Source organism: Myotis myotis, unplaced genomic scaffold (genome assembly GCF_014108235.1).
Source record: "Myotis myotis isolate mMyoMyo1 unplaced genomic scaffold, mMyoMyo1.p scaffold_m19_p_17, whole genome shotgun sequence".
Lineage (NCBI taxonomy): Eukaryota > Metazoa > Chordata > Mammalia > Chiroptera > Vespertilionidae > Myotis > Myotis myotis.
Genome location: NW_023416321.1, coordinates 19,373,634 through 19,397,264, shown reverse-complemented (window position 1 = coordinate 19,397,264; position 23,631 = coordinate 19,373,634). Strand labels below are relative to the sequence as shown.

Sequence of the window (23,631 nt, the reverse complement as noted above, 5' to 3'; positions counted from 1 at the left end):
CCCGCCCTCTTCTCACTTTCTCAGCCTTGGCGAAGGCAACCACCGCTGGCCTAGTTTTCTGGGCCTGGACTCCAAGTTTTCTTTGATTCTTTCTTTTTCCTCATGTCCACACCCAAGAGTCACCAAGTTCCATCAGGTTTACTTCCTTCAACTTCCCTCAAGCCCGGGCCCTCTTCCCTATCCCCTCTGCGTCTGCTTCTGGCCAAGCCCTTCTCCTTTCTCTCCGGGTCCACTGCAGCTACTGCTTCTGTGGTCTTGGCCTGTGTGCGGCTGTCCTCACCTTCCCAGCCAGTCCCCTTTCCGTGCTACAGCCAGACTCAGCTTTAAAAAATGCCAGTCTGCTTGCATCACTTCCTGCCCAGCCTCTGTCCATGACTGATGCTCTATCGCCTTCAGCATGACATTCAAGGCCCTTGGGCACCTGGTCCTTGCCATCCTGTAGGGTGTCAGCTTTATACCCTACACATCCTAATTGGTAGCCTGACCCTACACCAGAGCTTCCCAAGCTCCAATGTGCAGAGGGCTTGTTAAAGGCAGGTCTGACTCAGTAAGTCTGGGTTGGGACACGAGGGTCGGTATTTCTGATAGGCTCTGGGGTGATGCCTCCTAGTCTGGGGACACTTGGAGACACGAGGCCCCAGCTGATTTGTAGTTCCTTGATGCCTGTCTGTCCGCCTCTCTCTTCCCCTCTTCTTTGCTCTCTCCCTTCCGTGTCTTCGCACACACAGTATATCCTGCTGGCACATCTTTCTTGCCTTGCTCCCTGGCTAGGCTCCCCCCCCCCCCCCCATCCTTCAGGGTTCTCAGCCCACTCAACGCTCTTAGAACTGACTGGTCAGGGCAGGTGGGTGTCCTTCCCGCCCGCGAGGCTGTGAGCCCTGGAGGGCAGGCCCTGTGTGTTTTATTTCTGTATCTCCGGCACCCATGCAGTGGCTGGCAGGTAAGCATGCAGTGAATGAATGAATGAAGTGAAGGGATGAGCGATGGGCGAGAAAACCAGTGCGCCCTGGCATCATATACCCGGGGACCGTGGGGGCAGTTGAATGCATTTGCTAGCATCCCATAGGGACTGGATAAATGGATGTGTTCATTGATAATCAAATAATGAAAAGGTTTTGTAATCAAGTTATAGTCTCTCTTACCTCTCAAACTACAATTTCTCTCATGGAGAGGCTAACCCGAGAGCAGCGTATGGTGTTGGGCAGGCTTCTTAAGCAGAGGGGCCATTGGGAATTAACCTTTCCCCAAGGCCTAGTCCAGGGGTCCTCAAACTACGGCCCGCGGGCCACATGCAACTACAAATATTGTATTTGTTCCCGTTTTGTTTTTTTACTTCAAAATAAGATATGTGCGCTGTGCATAGGAATTTGTTCATAGTTTGTTTGTTTTTTAAACTATAGTCCGGCCCTCCAACGGTCTGAGGGACAGTGAACTGGCCCCCTGTTTAAAAAGTTTGAGGACCCTAGTCTATACCCAGGATTTTAGTCCTCCTGTCTACCTGGTGAGGCAGGTAATAACTCCGTTTTGCTGATGAGGAGACTGAGTTTGGAGAAGTTGCCAGTTCACATTTACAGGCTATAAAGTGGTGGATTAGGATTCTGAGCCAGGACTTCAAATTCTGCTCTGTGACACCCCTGAGCCCCTCTGTCTTGGAAGCATCACCATAAAAGGGCTGAGAATGATGATGATCTGTGTAAAAATGGCAGCATTCACTTCTGCTGGTTGTTTTCTAACTTGAGCAGGTAACTTGGAAAGTTGTTGGACAGCCCAGCCATCATGGCTCAGTGGTTGAGCGTTGACCTATGAACCAAGAGGCCATGGTCCGATTCCGGTCAGGGCACATGCCTGGGTTTCAGCCTCAATCCCCAGTGGGGGGCGTGCAGGAGGCAGCAGATCATTCTGTCTCATCACTAATGTTTCTATCCCTCTCCCTCTCCCTTCTTCTCTGAAAATCAATATAAATATATACATATATACATTTTTTTTTAAAAAAAAGAAAGTTGTCAGACACCAGCAGACTCGCCTGGAAACCCATTAGCCTTGACCTTTCAGAGAAAATCTTCAGGATTTATTTGCAAGGTAGGTTATGAAGACTTGGAATTTGCCTCAAATTTCTCTCCCAGGCTCCTCTTCAAATAGATATTCCCCAATTCAAAAGAGACCACGGTAATTTTAGATGTTTATCTTCATAGACTGAATTCCCTGGTTTTTCTTAGTTTTACCAGAACACATCTTCATGATAAGCCACTATTAGGCTGAATAGGCTGTGCCACTCCTACAAATCTGAGTCTGGTAATGACTAACATTGAACTCAATAATAAGTGAGGATAATTTCAGAATGCTTGGCTTTGTTTTAAAGGGCAAGATTTTGGAAGCAGGCTCAGGACTCCATCCAGATCCGCTTTCCTGGCACATAACCAGGGGACGATGCCCAAGCTCTAGGTGAGAGGACAGGGCAGGAGAGGGCACCCTCACTTCCCATGTGCCTGGCACTGGGGTAGAGAGCGCTGTAGGACTCCAGGAGCCAGAGCCCCACTGCCGGGGTCCAACCCCAGCAGGTCCAGGGGTTCCCCAAAGGTGTGGATGGAGTCGGCGAAGAAGGAAGGACACGGAGACAGTGTTCAGTTGATCAGCAGCCTAGCCAGGATCTCCAGCCAGGATCTCCAGCCAAGTTCTGGTCTGGATCTCCAGCGAAGTTCTGCTGTTTATTGTTTTGTTACATCCGTATTTATACCAGTTGATTTTAATCCTGTCAATTTCTATTACAAAGGTTAGGGCGTTTCTTATCTCCATTCCAGGGAGTAAAGATTATGTAGCTTAAGCATGATTGTTTGTAGTGATTAACTACCCGCCTGGCACTTAGTTAAGGAGTTTCATCCCCTCCCTGACTTCAGGGAAAAATTCCTACCTGGGGAAACAACCTTTCTTGGAGAGGTGACCTTGGTTAAAACACACAGCGCTAAGGGGAGCAAACATATTAAGAACAGTATGCTATATACGTCAGGTCCCTTGAAACATATGCTGTGCAGATGTTTCTTTCCTGCAGCGACTGTGTCAAGCAGCAAGGATGGACCGGCTTCCGGCAAATTCCCCCTTTTTTATTTTTTAAATGATAGCGCATGCAAATCAGTGGCCACCTCTCAGATTGGGCCATTTAAGTCTCGGAAGAAGAGTGGCAAGCAATGATAGTGAGCATAGCTATAAACATAGTGGATGGAGCGCAGAAGGAGCCCCATTCCTGTAGAAGGTTGCCAGCCTCTTCAGTCAAGGGATTTCAGCTGTCCTCAAGTTGTTGGTTTGGTTGTCTTTGTTGGTCTGGCTAGCGGGCGGCATCACTGGCGACAGGCTTCCCGAAGCGTCAGCAAGTTGAAGGGCTGCATCAAAGGGTCCATCAGGGCCGTGGTTGATGGTGGTGTCGATGTCCGAGGAGGAGTAAGCTGTGCCCTCTGGATCCAGCTGATATGGAAAATGGAGGGTAGTAGAAAAAGAAGAGAAAGCAAAAGAACTACAAGGCATGGAAGTGTTTAGAAAAAAGAGGGAGAAGAAAGGGAAGAATGCAGCATCCTGACACAGCCCTTTCCTTCAGCTGCCCCTTTCCCTGTGGTCCAAGGTAGAAATGGGAAACAAGTCCTGTTGCAGTGAGAGGGCAGCTGCTGTCAGCCAGTCTCTGTCTTTACCTGGGTCCCGATCTGAGCTGGGCATGGGAAGCAGGAAGCAGCCATGGGGACAGGAGACCTTCCTCATAAGGGCCGAGTGTTCAAGCCCCTGCACCATTGGGGAGGGGGGTCTGTGCCCCACCTTTGTTGCACCCCAAGTTTTCTCCTACTGGCCCCCGACTGTGCCTGTCTTAGGTTGCCCCACCCTGTGGAGTCTTACCCGTCGTTGACTACCAGCCATCTCTGGGCCAAGTAGGGTGATGTGAGGTTCAGTTTTGTCTCCTTGATAGCCTATGTCCCTCTGGCCTCCATGCCCAGCAACTGCCTTGGGATCCCCTTGCCTGCTGGCGGGGCTCTGGCATTGATCATAGGGAACTCAGGTTTCTTCTCTAGAGAGGGCCCAGCTTACGCCATTGGGCCAGAGACAGATCCATGGTACCAGCCACCATGCGGCTTCAACCTCAGCATGAACAGAGAGCTCAGGCAACAGCTATGGGCAATTGGATTGTAAGAAGAGGGTCCCTCTTGACACAAGGGTAAGAGGGGCCAATACAGGACAAAGGAGAGTCCTGGAACAGGGCTTTCTCAGCCCAGGATGTCAGGCTCTTGGCCCAAGACAACTCCATGTATGGGGCATATACCAAACACCCCTAGTCACGGCATAAAAGGGAGATGCCCTTCCTGGAACAGTAGGGTAGGGAGATTCTAGAAAAGGCTGTGTTCAGGAAAGAAGGAGAAAGGCCAAAGAACCAGCAAACAAGTAGTTAGATTTTAAAAAAAGGAAAAAGGAAAGGAGATGTGGGGCAAAGCTGGGACATGTGGAAAGACAAAACGGAGGCACATGTGATCCTCCCAATGGACAGATTGTTCCAGCTCAGGGCTGCACATCTGCTGCAGACGGGCACTGGTCAGGTGTGCTATGATGAGGCAGAGATGGCGGGCGGTGAGACATAAGGTCGGACTAGACGGTCTGGAATCCACACAGGTGAGTCTGCGTCCTGTGGAAATATACAAGCATATCCTCTCCCCTGGGTTAAAAGTACATCAGGTCCCTTCCAGGCTCCTGTAAGCAAGTCTCTCCATTTGACGAGGGATTTAGGTTTAGTTAAATCAGGGTTCCAATGCCTGTACATCGGGGAATTTCCCTCAGAATCTACATTTAGTATATTAATTACAAATAGAGTATGTTGTAGAACATGATGAGGAGAGGAATATTTAAACTCATTTTCTTGTAATTTTTTGTAACAGGAGTAAGTCAAACACCGCTGGTGCTATATAATAGAACTCCCATTTGAGACAAGATATCTCTTCCCCATAATGTAAAGGGGAGAGTCGTAATTACATAGGGACAGAATGTTCCTGAATGTTGATCTTCATCAGCCCAAGTTAGAATCTGAGAACTCTTTTTTACATTAGATGCCTTGCCTAGTCCTACTAGGGAAGTGGAGGTAGTGTGCGTGGGCCATGAAGAGGGCCAATCCTTCTCTGCTATGCAGGAAACATCTGCTCCTGTATCCAATAGACCTTCAATTGGGTTTTCCCTGAATTTGTAAAATTTTTGTAGGTCTAGTAGCATGGATTTCTTGTATCCAAAATGCTGCATCACTAGATCCAAAGCCTCCGGCCCCTCTAGCTTCCTGGGTAACAGCTGTCCCTATTTTATGTATTGGTAACAGGATTAATTGGGCAATTCTCTGGTTGGGCTGAATCTGTATAGTTGTAGTGGGTGGGGAAAGTAAAATCTGTATTTCTCCTGTGTAGTCTGCATCAACAACTCCTGGGATGACTAAGATCCCCTGTAACGAGGTGGAGCTCCGTCCTAATATTAAACCTACAGTTCCCTCAGGCAGTGGCCCAGACACTCCTGTAGGAATGGCTGCTACTGGCGAGTCTGGGGTTAGTACTGCATGGGTGATTGAGTGGAGGTCCAATCCTGCACTGCCTGGGGTTGCCCTGAAGAGGTCACTGACTGATCGAAATTTGCAAAGGGGTTGAAGGTTGATGCCCCTATTATTGCAGGGGCCTGGGGCTGGCCCCTTCTCAAGTTTCCCGATTGAGGTGATGGGATATAACCTCCTTGGGAGCTATTTGTAGAGTTTAAAGGCCGACCATTTTTATGGTATTTTGATCTACATTCCTTTGCCCAATGGAATCCTTTCTGACATCGGGGACAAACGGTTTTTGGAGGATTAATATTATTCCCTAATGTATTTCCAGGCTGTCGAGGAGCTTGCCATCTGGCCTGAGTATTATTATTTTTATTTGGGCATTCTCTGCTAAAGTGCCCAGATAAGCCACAAGAGTAGCAGTTCATATTTCTTTTATTACCTGTAGTATTGCTGGCTTGTCCTATAGCCTGTACATATTGAGGGTATGTCTCCCCTTTGAGAGCTGCAGCTATAGCTACACCCTGTATAAATGCTGGACTTACATCAGCACACTGTTTTATAAAATCATTTATAGTTCCTGTTCTGCGAATCGGCCTTAATAAAGCCTGACAGGTATTATTAGCATTTTCAAAAGCCAGTTGTTTGATTAGGATATCGGCTGCCTCTTTGTTATTGATTACTCTCTTGACTGCCTGCATGAGGCGAGAAAGGAAATCCTGATATGGTTCCTCGACCTTCTGTTTAACCTCTGTAAGGGTGGTGGTTTTTCCTGCTGTATAAGGTAGGGATTTCCAGGCACTTACTGCACAACTGGTTACTTTGGTAAGTGCCTCTGTGGGCATATTCATTTGCTCCTCAGCCGTGTTAAAATCACCTTCTCCTAATATCATGTCTAGGGTTATTCTTTTTCTGGTTTTTTCGCTAGTGGCTACAGCTTTCTTAGCAAGATCTTCATATTCAGTTTTCCATAATAAGTAATCGCCTCCTGAGAGACAGGATTTACAAACCTGTGACCAATCATAAGGAGTCATCCATTTACTGGCTAGGGTTTCTACCAAGGTTTGTGTGTAAGGAGCTAGAGGTCCATATTCAGAGCAGGCCAATTTTAATTCTTTAAGTACTTTGTAAGGTATAGGCTCCAAGGTGGGGTTTCTATTCCCACCAGACTCATTCTCATATGTAACTGGGAAGCAGAGTGAGAATTCAAGATCTCCATTAGCTTCAGCTTCTCTTATTGCCCTTTGAAATTTAGACATGGAGCTCATAGGAGCCACAGGACCTGGTTTAGGCTTCCTTTCTAATTTGGGGAGCCTGTTTTGAATGGGAGGGCCATTCTCCTCTCTACTGACTGGAAAGGAACAATGGTCATGTTTATGATATTTATTCTCCTCCCGATCAGTAGGCATAGCTAAATTGCTTTTAGATTGAGCTGAAGACAATGATGATGTATCCTCTCTGGGTGGAGCCGAGGGACTATTTAAATTTTGAGAAAGTTCAACCGTTTTTGCCTCTGGTGCCAAGGTGTCACAGATTGAATCCCAGAGGGAAAAGAAACATGGCAGGACCTTGTCAGATTCATGGTGTTTCTTTAATTGCTTTCCTACTTCAACCCAAGTTTTTAAATTAACAGTTCCATCCTCTGGAAGCCATTGACATACTTCTTCTATAAAACTTTCTGTCTCACTGGGAAAAACCTCAACTCCAATTCTGCTAGTAAGCATATGCGTTAAAAGATTAATACAGAGTCTTTTTTCTTTAGACTCAGTATGACCCATCTTGTCAATCTAAGTTCTGTACTAACTACCCGCTTACCCTACTTATTCTCTATGGGGGGGGGGGGGGTCTGCAGCACCCTACGGTGCAGTCCTATCCATCCCAAGTACAGGGGGACTTACCTAAGGGAACCCTGTTCGGGCGCCAGATGCCGGGGTCCAACCCCAGCAGGTCCAGGGGTTCCCCAAAGGTGTGGACGGAGTCGGCGAAGAAGGAAGGACACGGAGACAGTGTTCAGTTGATCAGCAGCCTAGCCAGGATCTCCAGCCAGGATCTCCAGCCAAGTTCTGGTCTGGATCTCCAGCGAAGTTCTGCTGTTTATTGTTTTGTTACATCCGTATTTATACCAGTTGATTTTAATCCTGTCAATTTCTATTACAAAGGTTAGGGCGTTTCTTATCTCCATTCCAGGGAGTAAAGATTATGTAGCTTAAGCATGATTGTTTGTAGTGATTAACTACCTGCCTGGCACTTAGTTAAGGAGTTTCATCCCCTCCCTGACTTCAGGGAAAAATTCCTACCTGGGGAAACAACCTTTCTAGGAGAGGCATCCCCTCCCTGACTTCAGGGAAAAATTCCTACCTGGGGAAACAACCTTTCTTGGAGAGGTGACCTTGGTTAAAACACACAGCGCTAAGGGGAGCAAACATATTAAGAACAGTATGCTATATACGTCAGGTCCCTTGAAACATATGCTGTGCAGATGTTTCTTTCCTGCAGCGACTGTGTCAAGCAGCAAGGATGGACCGGCTTCCGGCACCCCACAGCACAGTGGCCTTTGGATGCCTCTGTGTGTCCTGGGTAGGAGAGGTGGCTCCTTTCCAACTTGGGCTGGGCTTGGAGGGGTCTGGGGAGCAGGAAGGAGTCCGGGAGCCAGAGGCCGCCGTAGCTCCCTGCCCTTCCCTGTCCCCCCTGTCCTCGCCAGGCCTGCTGACCATTCTGTTTCCCACAGACCCATTCAGAATTCCGAAAGAGGAAGATGTGATGCTGCCAGGCTTCTTTCTCACCCTGTATCAGTGTCCACCTTGATCATGAGATCGGATTTCTGAATCAGCTGCACATCGGACCCAGCTGGGCCTTGAGCCTGCCTGGCTTTTCCATGTCTTTGGGGAGCTGAAGCCTATCCCTGGCTTGGTAAATGCTTTCTGATCATTCATCTCTCTCCATTTGGTGTTTTGCTTTGGAAATTCAGGGTGTAGTAAAAGTGTCTGGACCTGTACTTATGTTAGCATTTTAAAAATATAACTGATCTTTGGCAAAGGAATAAAAAAAGGTTGGAGGGGAGGGGTGACAACATTAAGATAAAGACAAAAGCATTTTCTAGTTCCTTCTCCTTATTAAATGCAGCTCTTATGTGCTGGATTCACGATGCTATAGAATAATCTATCAAGGGCCTATAGTGTCAGGCAGTATTCTACAGCTGAACACAGTTTTATCATTTACTCCTCAAAGCAGATCTCACCTTTGACCCCCGCCCCCATTTTACAGATGAGGAAACTGAGGCACAAGGAGTTACTTTCTCAAAGGTACAGAGCAAGTAAGCAATGGGGCCCAGATGCTAATCCAAGCATTTTGACTCCAAAGCACGTGCCCACCCATAACCTGCACACTCTGGGGGAGAAAGATAGTAAGGAGAAGCACAAGCCAACTCATTTAGAAACAGTTCCAGGGAATATATGGACTTAATTTAAAATGTGTGAGTTCTTTCTAATAGTGGGAAGAACGATGAACATCTGACGCCTTCTCAGTTATAAATCTATTTGTAGAGAGCACGGATTGTTCCTCTATGGTAAAGAGCCATGTTAGGGGTCCTAGACAGCAGTTCACATAGAAGGAAAAACTTTTTTATGACGTGGCTCATCACTGCATAGATTTGCATGGAAGTCACATTCCCCAGCTACATTATTTTTTAAAATGTAATTTACTTTAATTTTTTCCATCACCATTTATCCCCTTTATGCTCTCTTACACCTCCTACCCCCGCAATCACCACACTGTTGTCCATGTCCATGAGTTTTCTCTCTTTTTTTCCTTTTTGCTCAACCCCTCCACCAGCACCCCAAAATCCCCCTCCTCAACACATACACCAGATCTGTCTGCCTGTTTTCTATCTATGAGTCTGTCTCTATTTTGCGCGGTAGTTCAGTTTGTTCATTAAATTCCACATATGAGTGAAATCATATGATGCTTGTCTTTCCCTGCCTGGTTTATTTCACTTAGCATAGTGTTCTCCAGGTCCACTCATGCTGTTGCAAAGGGTAAAATTTTCTTCCTTTTTACAGCAGAGTAGTATGCCATGGTGTAAATGTACCACAGCTTTTTTATCCACTCATCTACTGATGGGCACTTGGGCTGCTTCCAAATCTTGGCTGTTGTAAATAACACTGCAATGATCATAGGGCTGTATATATTCTTCGAATTTGTGTTTCAGGTTTCTTTGGATAAATTTCCAGAAGATGAATTGCTAGGTCATAAAGCAGTTCCATTCTTATTTTTTTTGAGGTGACTTTGTAGTGTTTTCCACAGTGGCTACATTCTGCATCCCCACCAGCAGTGCACAAAGGTTCTCTTTTCTCCACATCCGCACCAACACTTGTTGTCCCAGCTACATTATTTTATTTGGTAGAGGTCTGGCCTAACGCCATCTGAAAGGCTAACCTATGAGGCAGATGTTGCAAAGGGATTTAACTGTGTTTGATGCTTCAGTTTTGCAAAGAATTCGAGGTCTGACATGGGAAGAACTTTTGGTGACTCTCTGCCAACTTTGGATTTACCCCAAAATGCTTTAGGAAAATAATTTCTCTACAGAGGTGAAGAAAAGCAGGAAATGATAAATATACCTGGTGAATTAGATCAATGTGCCCAGATAATTCAGGGCCCAAGTCCTTTTTTTTCTGTAATAGGGCATTTGTCTGAATTTTCTGAGTTGTCCCCATCATTCAGTTCGCCTGTTCCTGAAGAGACTCAGCTTAAATTCCCGCCATGTCTCTGGGCTCCCATTTTGCTCTGCTAATTAAGGAACTCTGAGGGGCTCCTTAAGGGGTGAGTCTACACTTGAAAATAGAACAGATCTTAACACACCAAGGCTTTGCTTTAAGCCAACTTCATGACCAGCCCAGTTTGTTGCACAATGAGTTTGGTTTCTATAGCAACTGACATGTCACCAGGGCTGCTATACTCACTGGGCAGCCAGGCCATGGTCCAGCTCATGGCTGCATGGGTCTGGGACATGATCTGGGCCATAATATGATAATAAAGGTGGTAGTTTTTACTTTATTTTTTAAAAAAATGTATTGATTTCAGAGAGGAAGGGAGAGGGAAAGATAGAAACATCAATGATGAGAAAGAATCATTGATTGGCTGCCTTCTGCACGCCCCACACTGGGGACCAAGCCCACAACCCGTGCATGTGTCCTGACTGGGAATCGAACCATGACCTCCTGATTCATAGGCCAACACTCAACCACTGAGCCACGCTGGCCGGGCAAGGTGGTAATTTTTAAAGGATTTTTATTACAAGTAACATCCCTCATTTGATGAAATTGACATTTTTCTGCCAACTTGGCTCTCTTGCCTAAACCTTGGGGCTTTGCACTCTAGTAATTCTTCAAATGTAATGTTTTATAGAATGTAAAGTGAGTTAACTCATCCTTTTTGTCAGTGTTGTAAGTTCCATATGGAGCATTTACATCTGTATTAATCAGACACGCTAAAATCATTGAGTGAGCCTACAACTGTTCATTTTAATAATAGTTTTCAACAGATGACAAAGCACCCCATGCAGCAGCTACCCGGCTTTAGCAAGAAAGCTAAAAATTATATCAAGTGTATGGAGTTGCATTATTTAAACTTAAATTCATTTTTTTTCTATTAAAAACACCCTCAATTCAATAAGTTACAACATGTATTTTGAAACATTTGGGGAATGATCCTATCTGCCTTATTTCATTCTTAAACAGCAGAGTCGAGACACCAATTCCTACTAAAAATCTTCCGAGGGAGATATCAACTATGGTGATGTGTCCCCCTGATTAAGTAAGAAAAAAAGAGTTGGGGCTTTGCCTGAAAGGACATCATTTCAGAAGTTCATTTGCTTTTTTCTTCATTAAAAGCAAGAAAATGTGGGTGGTTAATCTGAGAGCTGCCATTTCTTTAGCAATACATTAAGACTTAACTGGGTGGATGATTGTATGACAAGAGCTATTTAGGATTAGAAAGGAGTCGTGGCTTGGATGTAAGTGAATCACACGCTATTTGTGAATCCTTCGGCAGTTAATTCGGATCATTTCCATTGCACTGCGAGCAGACGGCAGACTTTCTCCCCCGTTACCCCAACGTCCACGTCAGTTCCCAGAGGAATCGAGTTTGTCCTACAGATGTTGGCTCTGATGGGGATGAGCCCGGGGGACTCTAAACGTGCAGTTGAATTTATCCCCTTTCTGGATACTGTTAAATCACTCCTGCCTCAAGCAGAGGACTGGTCTTTGCTTCAAAGGCAGCTAAAGAGTGAATTATTTACCAAATTGCACAAAAGGGAGGATTTATCAAGCCCCTTCTCTCCCAGAGAGGACAACCTCAGACGTGGAGGCCTTAATTACTCTTTCTTGGCTATAAATTATGCCATTCAGATGCTTGTGAAAGCTTCTCTTCATGCTCTTGCTTGAGTCATAAAACTTGATACCTGGGGCCAAATGCCTTTATTTCCTGACCCCACCTCACCCCCCAAGGGTGAAGAAGATGAAAAGGCAGCAATTCCAGCGAGTGCCACACAAAGCCAACGACTGGGCAGAAAATGCAGGGCGTGGCAACAGTTACTCCGCAGAACCCATGCCTCCTTGACCTGATATTTCCTCCAAAATGAATTTGACCATTTGCATAAGATTATCGGACCCTCAAAAACCTGTATTGGCCACTTGGAAACCACTTGGCTGTAATCAACATCACCAATTTGATAGTTGTCATTACCTGTCACACTGGGATTCTAGAATTTGTGAATCTGAATAAACCAGCTACTCACCTGGAGAGGGTTTGCTGGAGACCACTTTCTCTGGTTGCCTTGCAGTCACGGTACTTTTATGTTTCTGCTTGACGGATGTTTGGTCAATTGCTGGAAGTCTGGAATCAAAGTTCATCGCAGAATTCTTGATAGATAATCCTGGTTGGGCTAGAAGATCCTCCTCACTATCACTCTATGGAAAATGAAAGGAGTTTGAGTATCAGTAGCCTAGTAGGTGATTCTTGCTAAGCAGAGGGAAAAAAGCCGAATGCACTGACCCCCTCCGTCAGTAACTCTGGAGCAACCCACCATGATGCTCAATACGCCCATTCACCAGTGAGGTTTTGATGGACCGGGCTTATCAACGTAGAAATAACAGCAAAGTGCTGAGTCTTATTTGTAGAACATTATAAGAAGAATGCACATTTATTGGTCTGTCTTGTAGAACATTATGAAAAGACTGCATTTCTGGTCCTTAAGTAATTAGTTCATGTTCAAAGCCACATAAACTTCTTGCTATGTGTTGTTTGAACTACTTTGGCGGTGGGTGAGGAAAAAAAACCTTCCTTGTGTTAATCATACACTTGACAATGGAAAGGAAGTTTAGATAGTGTGCTGGGATCGAATAAGTCAGACCTCACTTTAATATTCTGAATTACTGGGTGCAACATAAGACAGACTGATCTTTTCAAAAGTCCCCTACTTGTCAGTCTGCTATAAAGAAGTCAGTATAAATCTATGCGGGGACAAATCATGATTCCTGCAATGTCAGAATATCTCAACACAGCCTTACAGACGCAGTAAAAGTTACCCAGCCATTCGATAGCTTGTGTACTTCGCCACACTCCCAACCACCAAAGTAATGATGAAAACAATATAAATGGCTTGTGAGAAACCCGGTCTAGAAGGGTGATTTAAGTCCTGCCTTATGGTTTAGGTGCTGGTGTTAGTGTGATTTGCTAGACCATACACTCAGCAACAAACAAAACCACAAGGCTTCCCACCCCCAACCCCAGGAATTCCAACACCTATCACTAAATTCTCCCACATTGTGCATTAGTCTAGTATTGGAAAAATGCAGTCTTTTGCAGACACAGAATGCTAAATGAATGCCCCCCTCACCTCCCCAGCTGTGGCAATTTATATTGATCTTGCTCATCGGTCTCACCGACAGTTATGGCATTTTCATTTCAAGGCTCCTGACTCAGGAAAATACTCTGACTAGCTTTGAGTGATTGGGTGCAACAGAAGACAAACTAAACTCTAAAAAAATCCCCCCTCTCGTCCATCTTCTGTAAAGAAGATCAAATCTACAGGTGGACCCATCGTCACCCTCCAAGACTGTAAATCATGCTTTGTAATTCAGAGTCCGGGTACAGCCTTCCAACAAATAATTATTGTTTCTCCCTACATGTTCGGCAAACAGACCACCCTCAGATAAAGGGACAGGAAAAGGCAAGGGCATAATGAATTGGTTGTTCTCCTCTTTCCTTTTCGATTCTGGAATTAAATAGAAATCCTTGAAAATTATTCTGAAATGTCAAAGATGAAACATTAGGTCATTTCTGAACATGAAATAGGCTCTCCATTCTCAGAAAAGGAAATGTGGGCACATTTTAATTATTGATGCCTGAGATTGTCATGGGCAAGAGGAACATCCGTGAGCGTGGAACAGAATTCCTCCCACAAACTGCCGCACACCAGCAACTCACACTAGTGGCTGGAGAATTCTCTGCTGCCCCAGGCCATGGTGAGCTGGGAGGAGCGTCTGAAGGGACTTCATTGGGTGGAGTGTTAAGCCATGTTTATCTTCCCTTTGCCCATTCACTCATTATACCTTAAGCCTTTAGTAGAACAGGTGACAGAAAGCTTGGCCAATTACGCCAGGCTTGTTGCATGTGGAATTGTGCCCCTGTGTTCCGAGTACATCCATCTCTGGTTCCTGGTTCCATCAACCTTACTTCCAGTTGGTAGTCATTCAGAGTCCAGAAATTGCAGCTGGAGGTGGGTGTTTTGTCAGTTGGAGACTAAATCCAGAATGGCAAGAATATACTTAGGAACGTGCTATTGGATCTTTTCCTGCCTGCTTCATTGAGTAATCTCAAGCAAATCGCTTGACCTTCTTGTGTCTTTATTAATGTCTTCTCATATACTCAGCCATTTTCATGTATCCTTTCTCATGAAAAGCTATCATATTTTTTGGGGAGAAGGACCCTCGGGTGTGTGTGTATGTATGTGTGTGTGTATGTGAATTCGTTAGTAATTCATTCTGGCACTAAAGTGTGGTATCTAAGATTCAGAGCCCAGGTTCCTGGGAGTGCATCCTGGCTCTTTCATGTGATTGATTGACACTGAGGTAGTTCCTCTCTGCATCTCAGATTGTCCCCTCTGTGAACAACAGTACCTACATGTTGGTGGTTCTGTGAGGAGTAAATGAGTTAAGGTATGTTTATAGCACTTAGAATAGTGCCAGGCAAACAGTAAGTGCCATGTGCATGTTGGCTTTTGCCGTTAGCCATTAATTCATGTTCAGCCATCTCAAAAATTAACCAGCTGATGACTGAACATTAACGATCCACTGTTGAAACCAAAATCAAAAGCCCCAATGAAGAGTTCAATAGAATTTTCACCTATCCCATAGAGATATGAGCAGAGATGTGGGTCAATTCCTATAATGGACTCTTGGCTTTTTCTGAAAGCAATTTATGATAGAATTGATCTAATCTTAAGAAAATATGGCACACTTTCTTTTTTTTCAGACAGTAACGCTCTAATGGCAAATATTTAACAACATTTAGAGATTCTCAAACAATAATAATTATTTTGATTTAAAGTTGATTTTAAAACTATGTCTTTTCCTCTTGTGATTTTGAACAGTAATTACAATTTTCATTTCTTCCCCCATATGTTCCTACGTTAAAATGTCACATGGAGGTGGAGGCGACAGCACACTGCTATTATTTGGGGGAAGAGAAGCAGCTCTCTCTTTTGAAATCAAAGCCAAGAACATAAAAGATAAAATAAAATGAAAACACTGAGCTACTTGATACAGGTGTTGGCTTCAAGTCTTCTGTTGGTAATTTGTTGAGAAAGTCCTAATCAAACTGTGTTAACGAAATGAAGTCATTGTCAAAATCAGTATTTTCTGGAATATGACTCTTTTAACATTTTCCAAAGACCCCCGGCTGTGCTATGGCATCATCCACACTGAAGCAGAGCTATTTCCTGGCCCAGGGCGAGGCTATCTCATGAGGTCACAGGACTCACACTGGGAAAAGCAGGGGCGGGGCTTACATTAGGGCATGTACGCAGCCTTGGGCACTGCAGTCAAGACTTGGTAACATTAGAATGGTTATAGTTAGACTCCTAGAAGAAGGAGAAGCAAGGGTTCCTTGGGGATGTGGGGTTGACTTAGATTTTTAAACTGGGACCTCAGAGGGTTGAGTCTGAAATGGAAACGCGACAATGAACAGAGAGGATCAGAAGAGCAAGGGGACTAGAGCAGTCAGGGACAGGAAAGATGAAGTCATTTTCCAACTCTTGCCTAATGGCTCATTTCCAGCACCCAGGGAACTGCTTCTCAACTGGCATGCCTGCCCCTCACCCCAGGGTGCGCTACTGAATTCAGATTGATGTGTACAAAACCCATTTTTGCCATGTATCACGTGATGGATGGCTGAGTCGAGCAGATCTTATGACACAGCGTAGCTCAGGGCACGGCTTGCTGTAAATGAGGGAGAGGAGGCAAGGAGTAGTGTCAGGGAGGTGCCAGAGAAAGACTATGTGTTTATTACCTTTGAAACAAATGCAGTCTCGTGAGATTCTGAAAGAGAGTGATCAAGGCAGTGAACCCCGACACGCAAACAGCGACAACATGGAAAGGGTGACCGAGGGACTGTGAATGCAAATGAGCATCTTCAGAGCACTGTCCTCAAAGTCCATATGCAAATTGTGCCTCAAACACACACCTGTCTTAGGGAATGAGGGCACCCCGCATAAACCACATTCTGGAGAGGATGGCTACCTTTCTGTGTTCAAGAAATGGAAGGTTAGTATGTTCTACCCCGAGTGCTGTTGCAGCACAAAGTGGGCTAAATTTTCTCTCATCCAAAACAACAACAACAACAACAAAAACCCAACCAACACTAAGGACAGCAAAGCCCTTCACACGTTCAGGACAATTTTGAGCTTATCAGAATTGTAAACGTGAACAACAATTAAAAATAGGGATTAGTAACTGTTATGTTTTTTGTTTTTTTTTTTACTCATGCCCCACCTACCTGAATCAAACTGCTGCTTGCCCCATTTCTCTCTCCCACCTGAAGACCCGCCCAGCTGCCAGGTGGGGTTGGCAAGACCAGGATCAGCAGTGGAAGCCCTGGCTCTCCATTTGCCACAAGATGCTTTTTTGAGTCCGCAGGGCTGCCGTGTGCATGAATATCACGGGCACCTGTTTCCATTGACTTCTGTAGAGAACTCTCCTTCCGGCCTCCTCTTCTCCGATTCCCAGGCTAGCAAGGTGGAATGAGCCAGCCCAGTGGTTGGCAAACTGCGGCTCGAGAGCCACATGCGGCTCTTTGGCCCCTTGAGTGTGGCTCTTCCTAAGCCTTAGGAGTACCCTAATTAAGTTAATAACAATGTACCTACCTATACAGTTTAAGTGTAAAAAATGTAGCTCTCAAAAGAAATTTCAATCATTGTACTGTTGATATTTGGCTCTGTTGACTAATGAGTTTGCCAACCACTGAGCCAGCCTGAGACACTGATCTGAGAGCAATGGTGGCCTCGTGACTAAAGCCTTCTTAAGGTTGGAAAGCCGTGGGGTCTGCTCTCTCACGTGGCATGTGGGGCTTCAGACTAGCTTCATGATTACTATCCATCCCACTACGGTTCAGCCTCTGGGTGAAACTTAGAGCCGATCCCTGGCGTGCTGTGGAAATCACTGTTGATTGACATGGGTGGTGGCCGCACATTTTTATATCTTGAGGACAAGTGTGTGCAGTGTCCTCTGGGATGGAGTTCTGTGTGGTGGCAGTGGGTAAGGAGGTGGTATATGGCCAGAAAATGGTTGGATTTAAAAAATTTGAACAGTGAAGTGTAGTGTTTGGAAGCACATTGAGACTGCCCTCAGTTGGGTATGGTTTTGCTACAGTGTGTTTCTCCGTCTTCCTTTATCTCAATTCATATTCTCCTTTGAGCTGGGAGGAGCATCAGAGGAATTTGAAAGACTTGATTCATCAAAAGGATCTCGTCCATGAAAATACCTCCTACTCAAAATAATAGGTCACAAAACATGGGACTTAATTGAGAAGTATATGCACCTACTACGTCTTCAACCCCGTGCTAGGCACTATGAAGGAATAAAAAAAACAAGATGCTTACAATGGGAGAGGCAAGATTAATACTATACCAACAAAATGCAAAATATTTGATTAAGTGATAAATTGTGTGGCGCCAATTCTGAATTTCAAAGGAACTCAGAGAAAAAGATGGAAATCAAGGGAAGCTTCATGAAGGAGGTGGTGTTTTCTGGGACCTGAAGGATGCATAGAAACTGTCTAGGGATAGCTGGTTTGGCTCAGTGGATATAGCGTGGCCTACGGACTGAAGGGTCCCAGGTTCGATTCCAGTGAAGGGCACGTGCTGGGGTTGCAGGCTTGACCCCCAGTAGGGGGTGTGCCGGAGGCAGCCGATCAATGACTCTCTCATCACTGATGTTTCTATCTCTCTCTTCCTCTCACTTCCACTCTGAAATCAATAAAAATATATTTAAAAAACAAACAAACAAAAACTGTCTTAGGCTGGAGGCCACACATGAGCCAAGGTATGGATGGTGTATGAAGTGTGGCATGATTCTCAGAGAGTGAGGCAAGTGTCCAGAGCATAGATATGGGAGGAGAGGTGAGAAATAAAGCGGGATCGTAAGGTGGGGTCAAATGCTGGGGGGCTCTGAGATTTAAGCAAAGGCTTGAGACTCAATGAGAGAGAGAATGGGGTCCAACAGAAGGTTTCTGAGTAGAAAAATGCTTAAGGTGGCATTTAAGATGAGCTTGTATGTTGCTTTCAGAGGGAGAAAAATAAAGCATCCTACAAATTTGCCCATGAAATAATCGTTCGGTAGTTTCAATGGCTGATTTTTTGTAAAGTGCAATTCTTTTCTTATTACAAAAGAAATGTATGCTCATAATGGGAAAAGACAAGCAGGAAGAAAAGTAATTTAAAACACTCAAAACCCCATTAACCTTGAAATTAAAACTGCAAATAGCTTGGTCTGTATTCTTCCAGACCCCTTTTTAAGGACTGGGATGGAGACTACTAGCTTCCCACCAAAATCCCTTCCCAAGTGATGAGAGTTGAAGCTGGGATGTGGCTGCCTACCTTGAACTGAAAGTTTCAGCCTCCCCTGCAACTACATGTAGCCTCAGGAGGAAAGTCTAACCAGCGGCAAGTGAGCCGAAGTGATGCAGGCAGCCTGCTTCAGAGATAACCTCTAGCCCTGCGCCTTTGCTAGAAAGACAGCTTTGTTAGTCATGTGCTGAAGACAATAAAACTATCATCAGCCCGAGTCCCTGCAAGTCCGAGGGGAGCAGAGCTGCCTGCTTCTCTGGTTCCTCCAACCTGGTCTGTCACAGGTGCCAGAAACAAACTCCTGTCTTGATTGCATCATCACATTTGTGGTTCCCTTGTTATAGCAGCTAGTGTTATCCTAACATACATGTTTATGTATATATAAATATTTTTTACAACACTATTTCACTTGACACAGTGCATCAATAGCTCCCTTTTTATAAATTTTCAACCTTATTTGGAAAAATTTCAAATCTATAGAGAAGTCGAAAGAATAGCACAAATAACATCCATGGTCCTTTACCTTGCCAATTCGCTTTATCTCTCTCTATATTATTTTCCTGAACAATTTCAAAGCGACTAGACTTCATGATTCGTCATCCCTAAATACTTTAATATTTATCTTCTATAAAAATAGACACTTTCCGGTCCTGTAAAACCACAATAGCATTATGTTACCTAAGAAAATTTAATGGTTCCATCACATTATCTAATATGGAGGAGCATATTCAAACCCAAATGCCATCAAAATACCTTTTTAAAATTGAATTTATTGGGGTGACATTGGTTAAAAGGATCATATAGGTTTCAGGTGTAAATTTCTATGATTTAGATCTGTATATTGGATTGCGCCCATCACCCAAAGTCAAATCATCTTCTGTCACCATACATTACCCAAAATGTCTTTTAGCTTTTTGTTTTGATTTATGATCAAACAAGTTACATGCACTGTATGAAGTTATTATGTCGCTTCAGTTCTCTGTCCTGTTTTCTTTGTCACGTTTTTTTTTTTTTTTTTTTTTTTTTTTTTTTTACTGAAGAGTCCCAGCCTCATAGAATATCCTATATTCTGAATTTGATTGTTTCCTCATAATAAAATTCAGGTTAATAGTTTTTTGGCACGAATATCCTATAGGTGGTGTGGTGTCCTGCTTTATAACATCACATCAGCACTACGCAATGCTGTTTGATCTCTAGGTTGAGGTGGTGACTGCCAGATTTCTCTAGTGTACATTCCCCACACCTATTTTGTAATCAGTAGATAATCCGTGGGATGATTCTGAGACAGTAGCCTATTCCTAAACAACATTTTACCCAGTGATTTTAGCATCTGTTGATATGCCCTGCTTGAATTGAAAATTACAATGGGGTAGAAAAATAATTTTTCTAATTATATCATCTCTTCTACAATTAGGTGGCCTTCTTCCTTCTTATTTATCTAACGTCCATCTCTCTATCTATTTATCCATCTATGTATTTATCCATCTATGTTTTATTTAATTACCTCATCAAAGTTTTCAGTGCTGAAATTGTACCAAAAATGGAGAGTGGAAGTCTATCCACCTTGGCTCTTGACTTGAGTCTTTGAGTACTTCTTTGCTTTCTGGTACAATAAATATGATAGCCTCACCTTGTGCTTTACCTACCTCAGAATTGCTTTCTTTTCGTTGAGAATGGTATTTAGAAACCAATGCCTGCATGCTAGGTGTGTTCATTGCTACTGGAGTGACATTGTTCTTAAATCCTTTCAATAGAGTTAATTAGAAACATGTATTTTTAAAATCATGAGTTCATAGTAATATTTCTAGTTAAAAGTTAACACTATATGGGTTTTTTCTTTTTTTATATTAATATCTCTTTTCTGTTATATTTATAATCTTTTTTCTTAATTATATTAATATATTTATTTGTTTTACTTTGCAACAAACATGAAATAATTTCAGAATTACCATACAAATATTACTCTAAGAGTAAGCTCACTAAGTAAGGTATTATTTCTTTGAATTATGTGGATCCATCACAATTCTTTTTGTTCCTATGATAAATAGTGTTATGGTAAATGTCTTTATATATTTATACACATCTTTACCCCTTTAAATTCCCAAAAGTGGGAATTTATACTACTAGATTGAAAGCATCACAACAATTTTAAATTTTTTGTTCCCAAAGTGTCCTCCAGAAATATTGTACCAATTTACATTTCAAGATGTATATGAGAATGCCAGTTTCTACGCAACTTTTCCAACTATTATCTTTTAAAAAGTCTTTGTCATTTTGGAAAAAAATTGTAACTTTAATTTGTAACTTGTATGTAACTTTAATTATTACACGGGTTCATTTATTTGTCTCATCTATTTAGAATGTATATTCCATCAATTTATAAAAAGGGTCTGAGAAAGTTGAAATCAAACAGTCTCCCAGAAATGGAACAAGAAAAGGCAAACTAACTTATGGTGCGAACACCGAGAACAGTGGTTGCCCCTGAAGGGGACAAGGGCAGGCACCGACTGGGAAGGGGCGTGAGGAATTTCACGGGTGACAGGAACTTAATGGAGGTTTGGGTTACATGGTTACACCCATGCATTTGCCAAAACTCATTAAATAGTACTCTAAAATGTTCACTGCAGGTAATTTTTACTTCTAGAACAAACACTGGGAAAAATATGAACAATCAAAATCACAAAAACATAATTATATATGTTGGGCTATGGGAGTGATGAGTAAAAGACTTTGCTATAACAGAGTTACAGTCTAGGTGGGGAGGTAGATCACTTAATAAAACAGTTATTCAACAAATGTAAAATTACAAGTCATACTTTTTTTTTTTAAGGAAATGTATGAATAGCATTGAAATATAGGAAGATAGGGCAGAGGAGTCTGGGTTCCTGAGGAGGTGGCCTGGGCTGAGATCTGAGGCAGGTGGGAAGGTGGGGTGAGTGTTGCAAGAAGAGGGAACAGCATGTGCAGACTCTAGCAGGAGGTGGCCTGGCACTTAGGAGGACCCAAGGTTAGTGTTGGTGAAGCATAGAGTTGTCTGGAAGGCCAGATCCTACAGGGCCTTGTTGATGTATTTTGGTCCCCCTTCCAAAAGCCACAGAAAGCCACTCTCTCCAAAAATCAATGGAAAAAATATCCTCAGGTGAGGTTTAGTAACAACAACAAAGGCATGGAAGGGGTTTAAGTAGTCATGTAATGATTTCCGTTTGCTGATATCACTCTACCTGTGGCAGAAAAGTGAGATTTGGAGGCAGGAGTGGAAGTGTGGGGTCTCGTTGGACTATTTATTACCAGGGGATAGCAGAGAAGAACACACATGGATTAAAAAGATATTGGGGAAGTCCCGGCCGGATGGCTCAGTTGGTTAGAGCATCATCTCATACATCAAAAGGCTGTGGGTTTGATTCCTGGTCAGGTTGTGGATTTGATCCTCAGGTGAGGATTAAAAATAAAAAATATTTGAGGAGTAAAATTGATAGGGCTTGGTGATGTATTGAATATGAGGGTGAGGATGAGAGAAAGTGTCAGGTTCTGACAGTACAAAAGGAAGAATATAGGGCCAGGCTGGAAATTTTAGCAGTGGGCCTGTTGAGTTAAGATGTCTTTAAGACCTCCTAGTAGAAATTACTGAGTAAACAATTGGATATTAAGATCTGAAGATCAAAAGTGAGGTTTGGGTTGGAAATAAAGATTTGGGAGTCATTGGCAGATAATGTCTTGATTTTGGCAGTTAGAATCTTGAACAGGGCTTCTTGGGAATAGGACATGAACTTGGATGGGGAAAAAAATGACACCTTTATTTCCACCAATCTCTAGCTGAAATCTAAGCATATGTTTCATGTACGAATGCAGGCAGCAAACCACAGTAGTATTAGCAGTACCTGCAATTTTGTCACCAATAGAAATCACAGATATTTTCACATTTCATTAAATTTGTTGCCGATGTCTCAAAATACCCTTTACGCCCATCACTTGTTATTTAATGGTGTTAATAATGAAGCACATACATTACCAAATCACAGGTTTCTAAAAATATTCTGATGACTATTTCAATAAAAGTGGTTTCCTTTGAAATCCTATGTATCTTTTTTTCTTTTACATTTTAAAATATTATTCTAAGAAGAGGATTTAGAGAGTTCACCATACTGTCCAAAAGGTTTGCAATACAAAAATAGGATAAAGCCGCCAGCTACAGAGATGAGAACCGAGCCTAGAAATTCCAGGACTCAGCGGAGAAGGATGAGACGACGGGGAAGCCAGCAGAAGAACGTGGCTTCGCGGAAGCCCAGCGACAGTGTTTCCTGGAAGATGGAGTGGCCAGGTCAGAGTTGCCAAGAGGTCAGGGACGGTGAGGCCTGAAGGAGACCTGCCGCATTCAGAGACGAGGAAGTCACTGGATGAACAATCACTTCTGTGGAATGATGAGCGTGGAAGCCAGATTGGAGTGGGTTGAGGAGTGAGGAGGAGGTGGGGAAATGGAGTCAGTCGGTGTAAATAATTATTTTGAGAACTTTGGCTGTGAAGAAGAAACAAGTGGAGGGGATGTGGGATCGAGGAAGGGCTGATCTGTTGTTGTTTTTTTTTTTTTTTTTTTTTTTTTTTGTGTGTGTGTGTGTGTGTGTGTGTGTGTGTGTTTGTTTTTTTCCAGTTTTTGTAGGAGACCTTAGATCATGACTAAATGCTGATGGAAACCTCTGGTACAGAGTTGAAGATCCAGCAGGGAAAGGATAATGGGTGGAGTAAGGGACCCGAGAGAGCTAGGAGGTGGGCTCCTGAGCACAGGCGCAGAGGTGGGAATGAGGGGAGGAGGCAGGGGGGGTGGGCAGCTCTGAGCTGAGGAAGCTTCTGCCTGAGGACTGAGACACTGAAGACGGACATAGAGAAGGTTTGAAGTGGAAGAGAGCTGGCCAGGGAAACTGGGCAGCACTGAGGAGTTCCAGGAGGCTGGTGGCTGTGACCTCTCAGGGGCAGC

General features: G+C 43.7%; 1 protein-coding gene across 2 annotated transcripts in view; it reads right to left on the bottom strand.

Annotated features, from left to right (window-relative positions):
* MARCHF10 (membrane associated ring-CH-type finger 10) overlaps positions 1–23,631 on the bottom strand; it is an 84,373-nt gene that overhangs the window by 42,456 nt on the left and 18,286 nt on the right. For both annotated transcript variants that reach the window (XM_036338797.1, XM_036338798.1), the window contains exon 3: positions 12,336–12,507. In XM_036338797.1, coding sequence (XP_036194690.1) covers positions 12,336–12,507 — 172 coding nt within the window. The remainder of the gene's footprint in view (positions 1–12,335; positions 12,508–23,631) is intronic.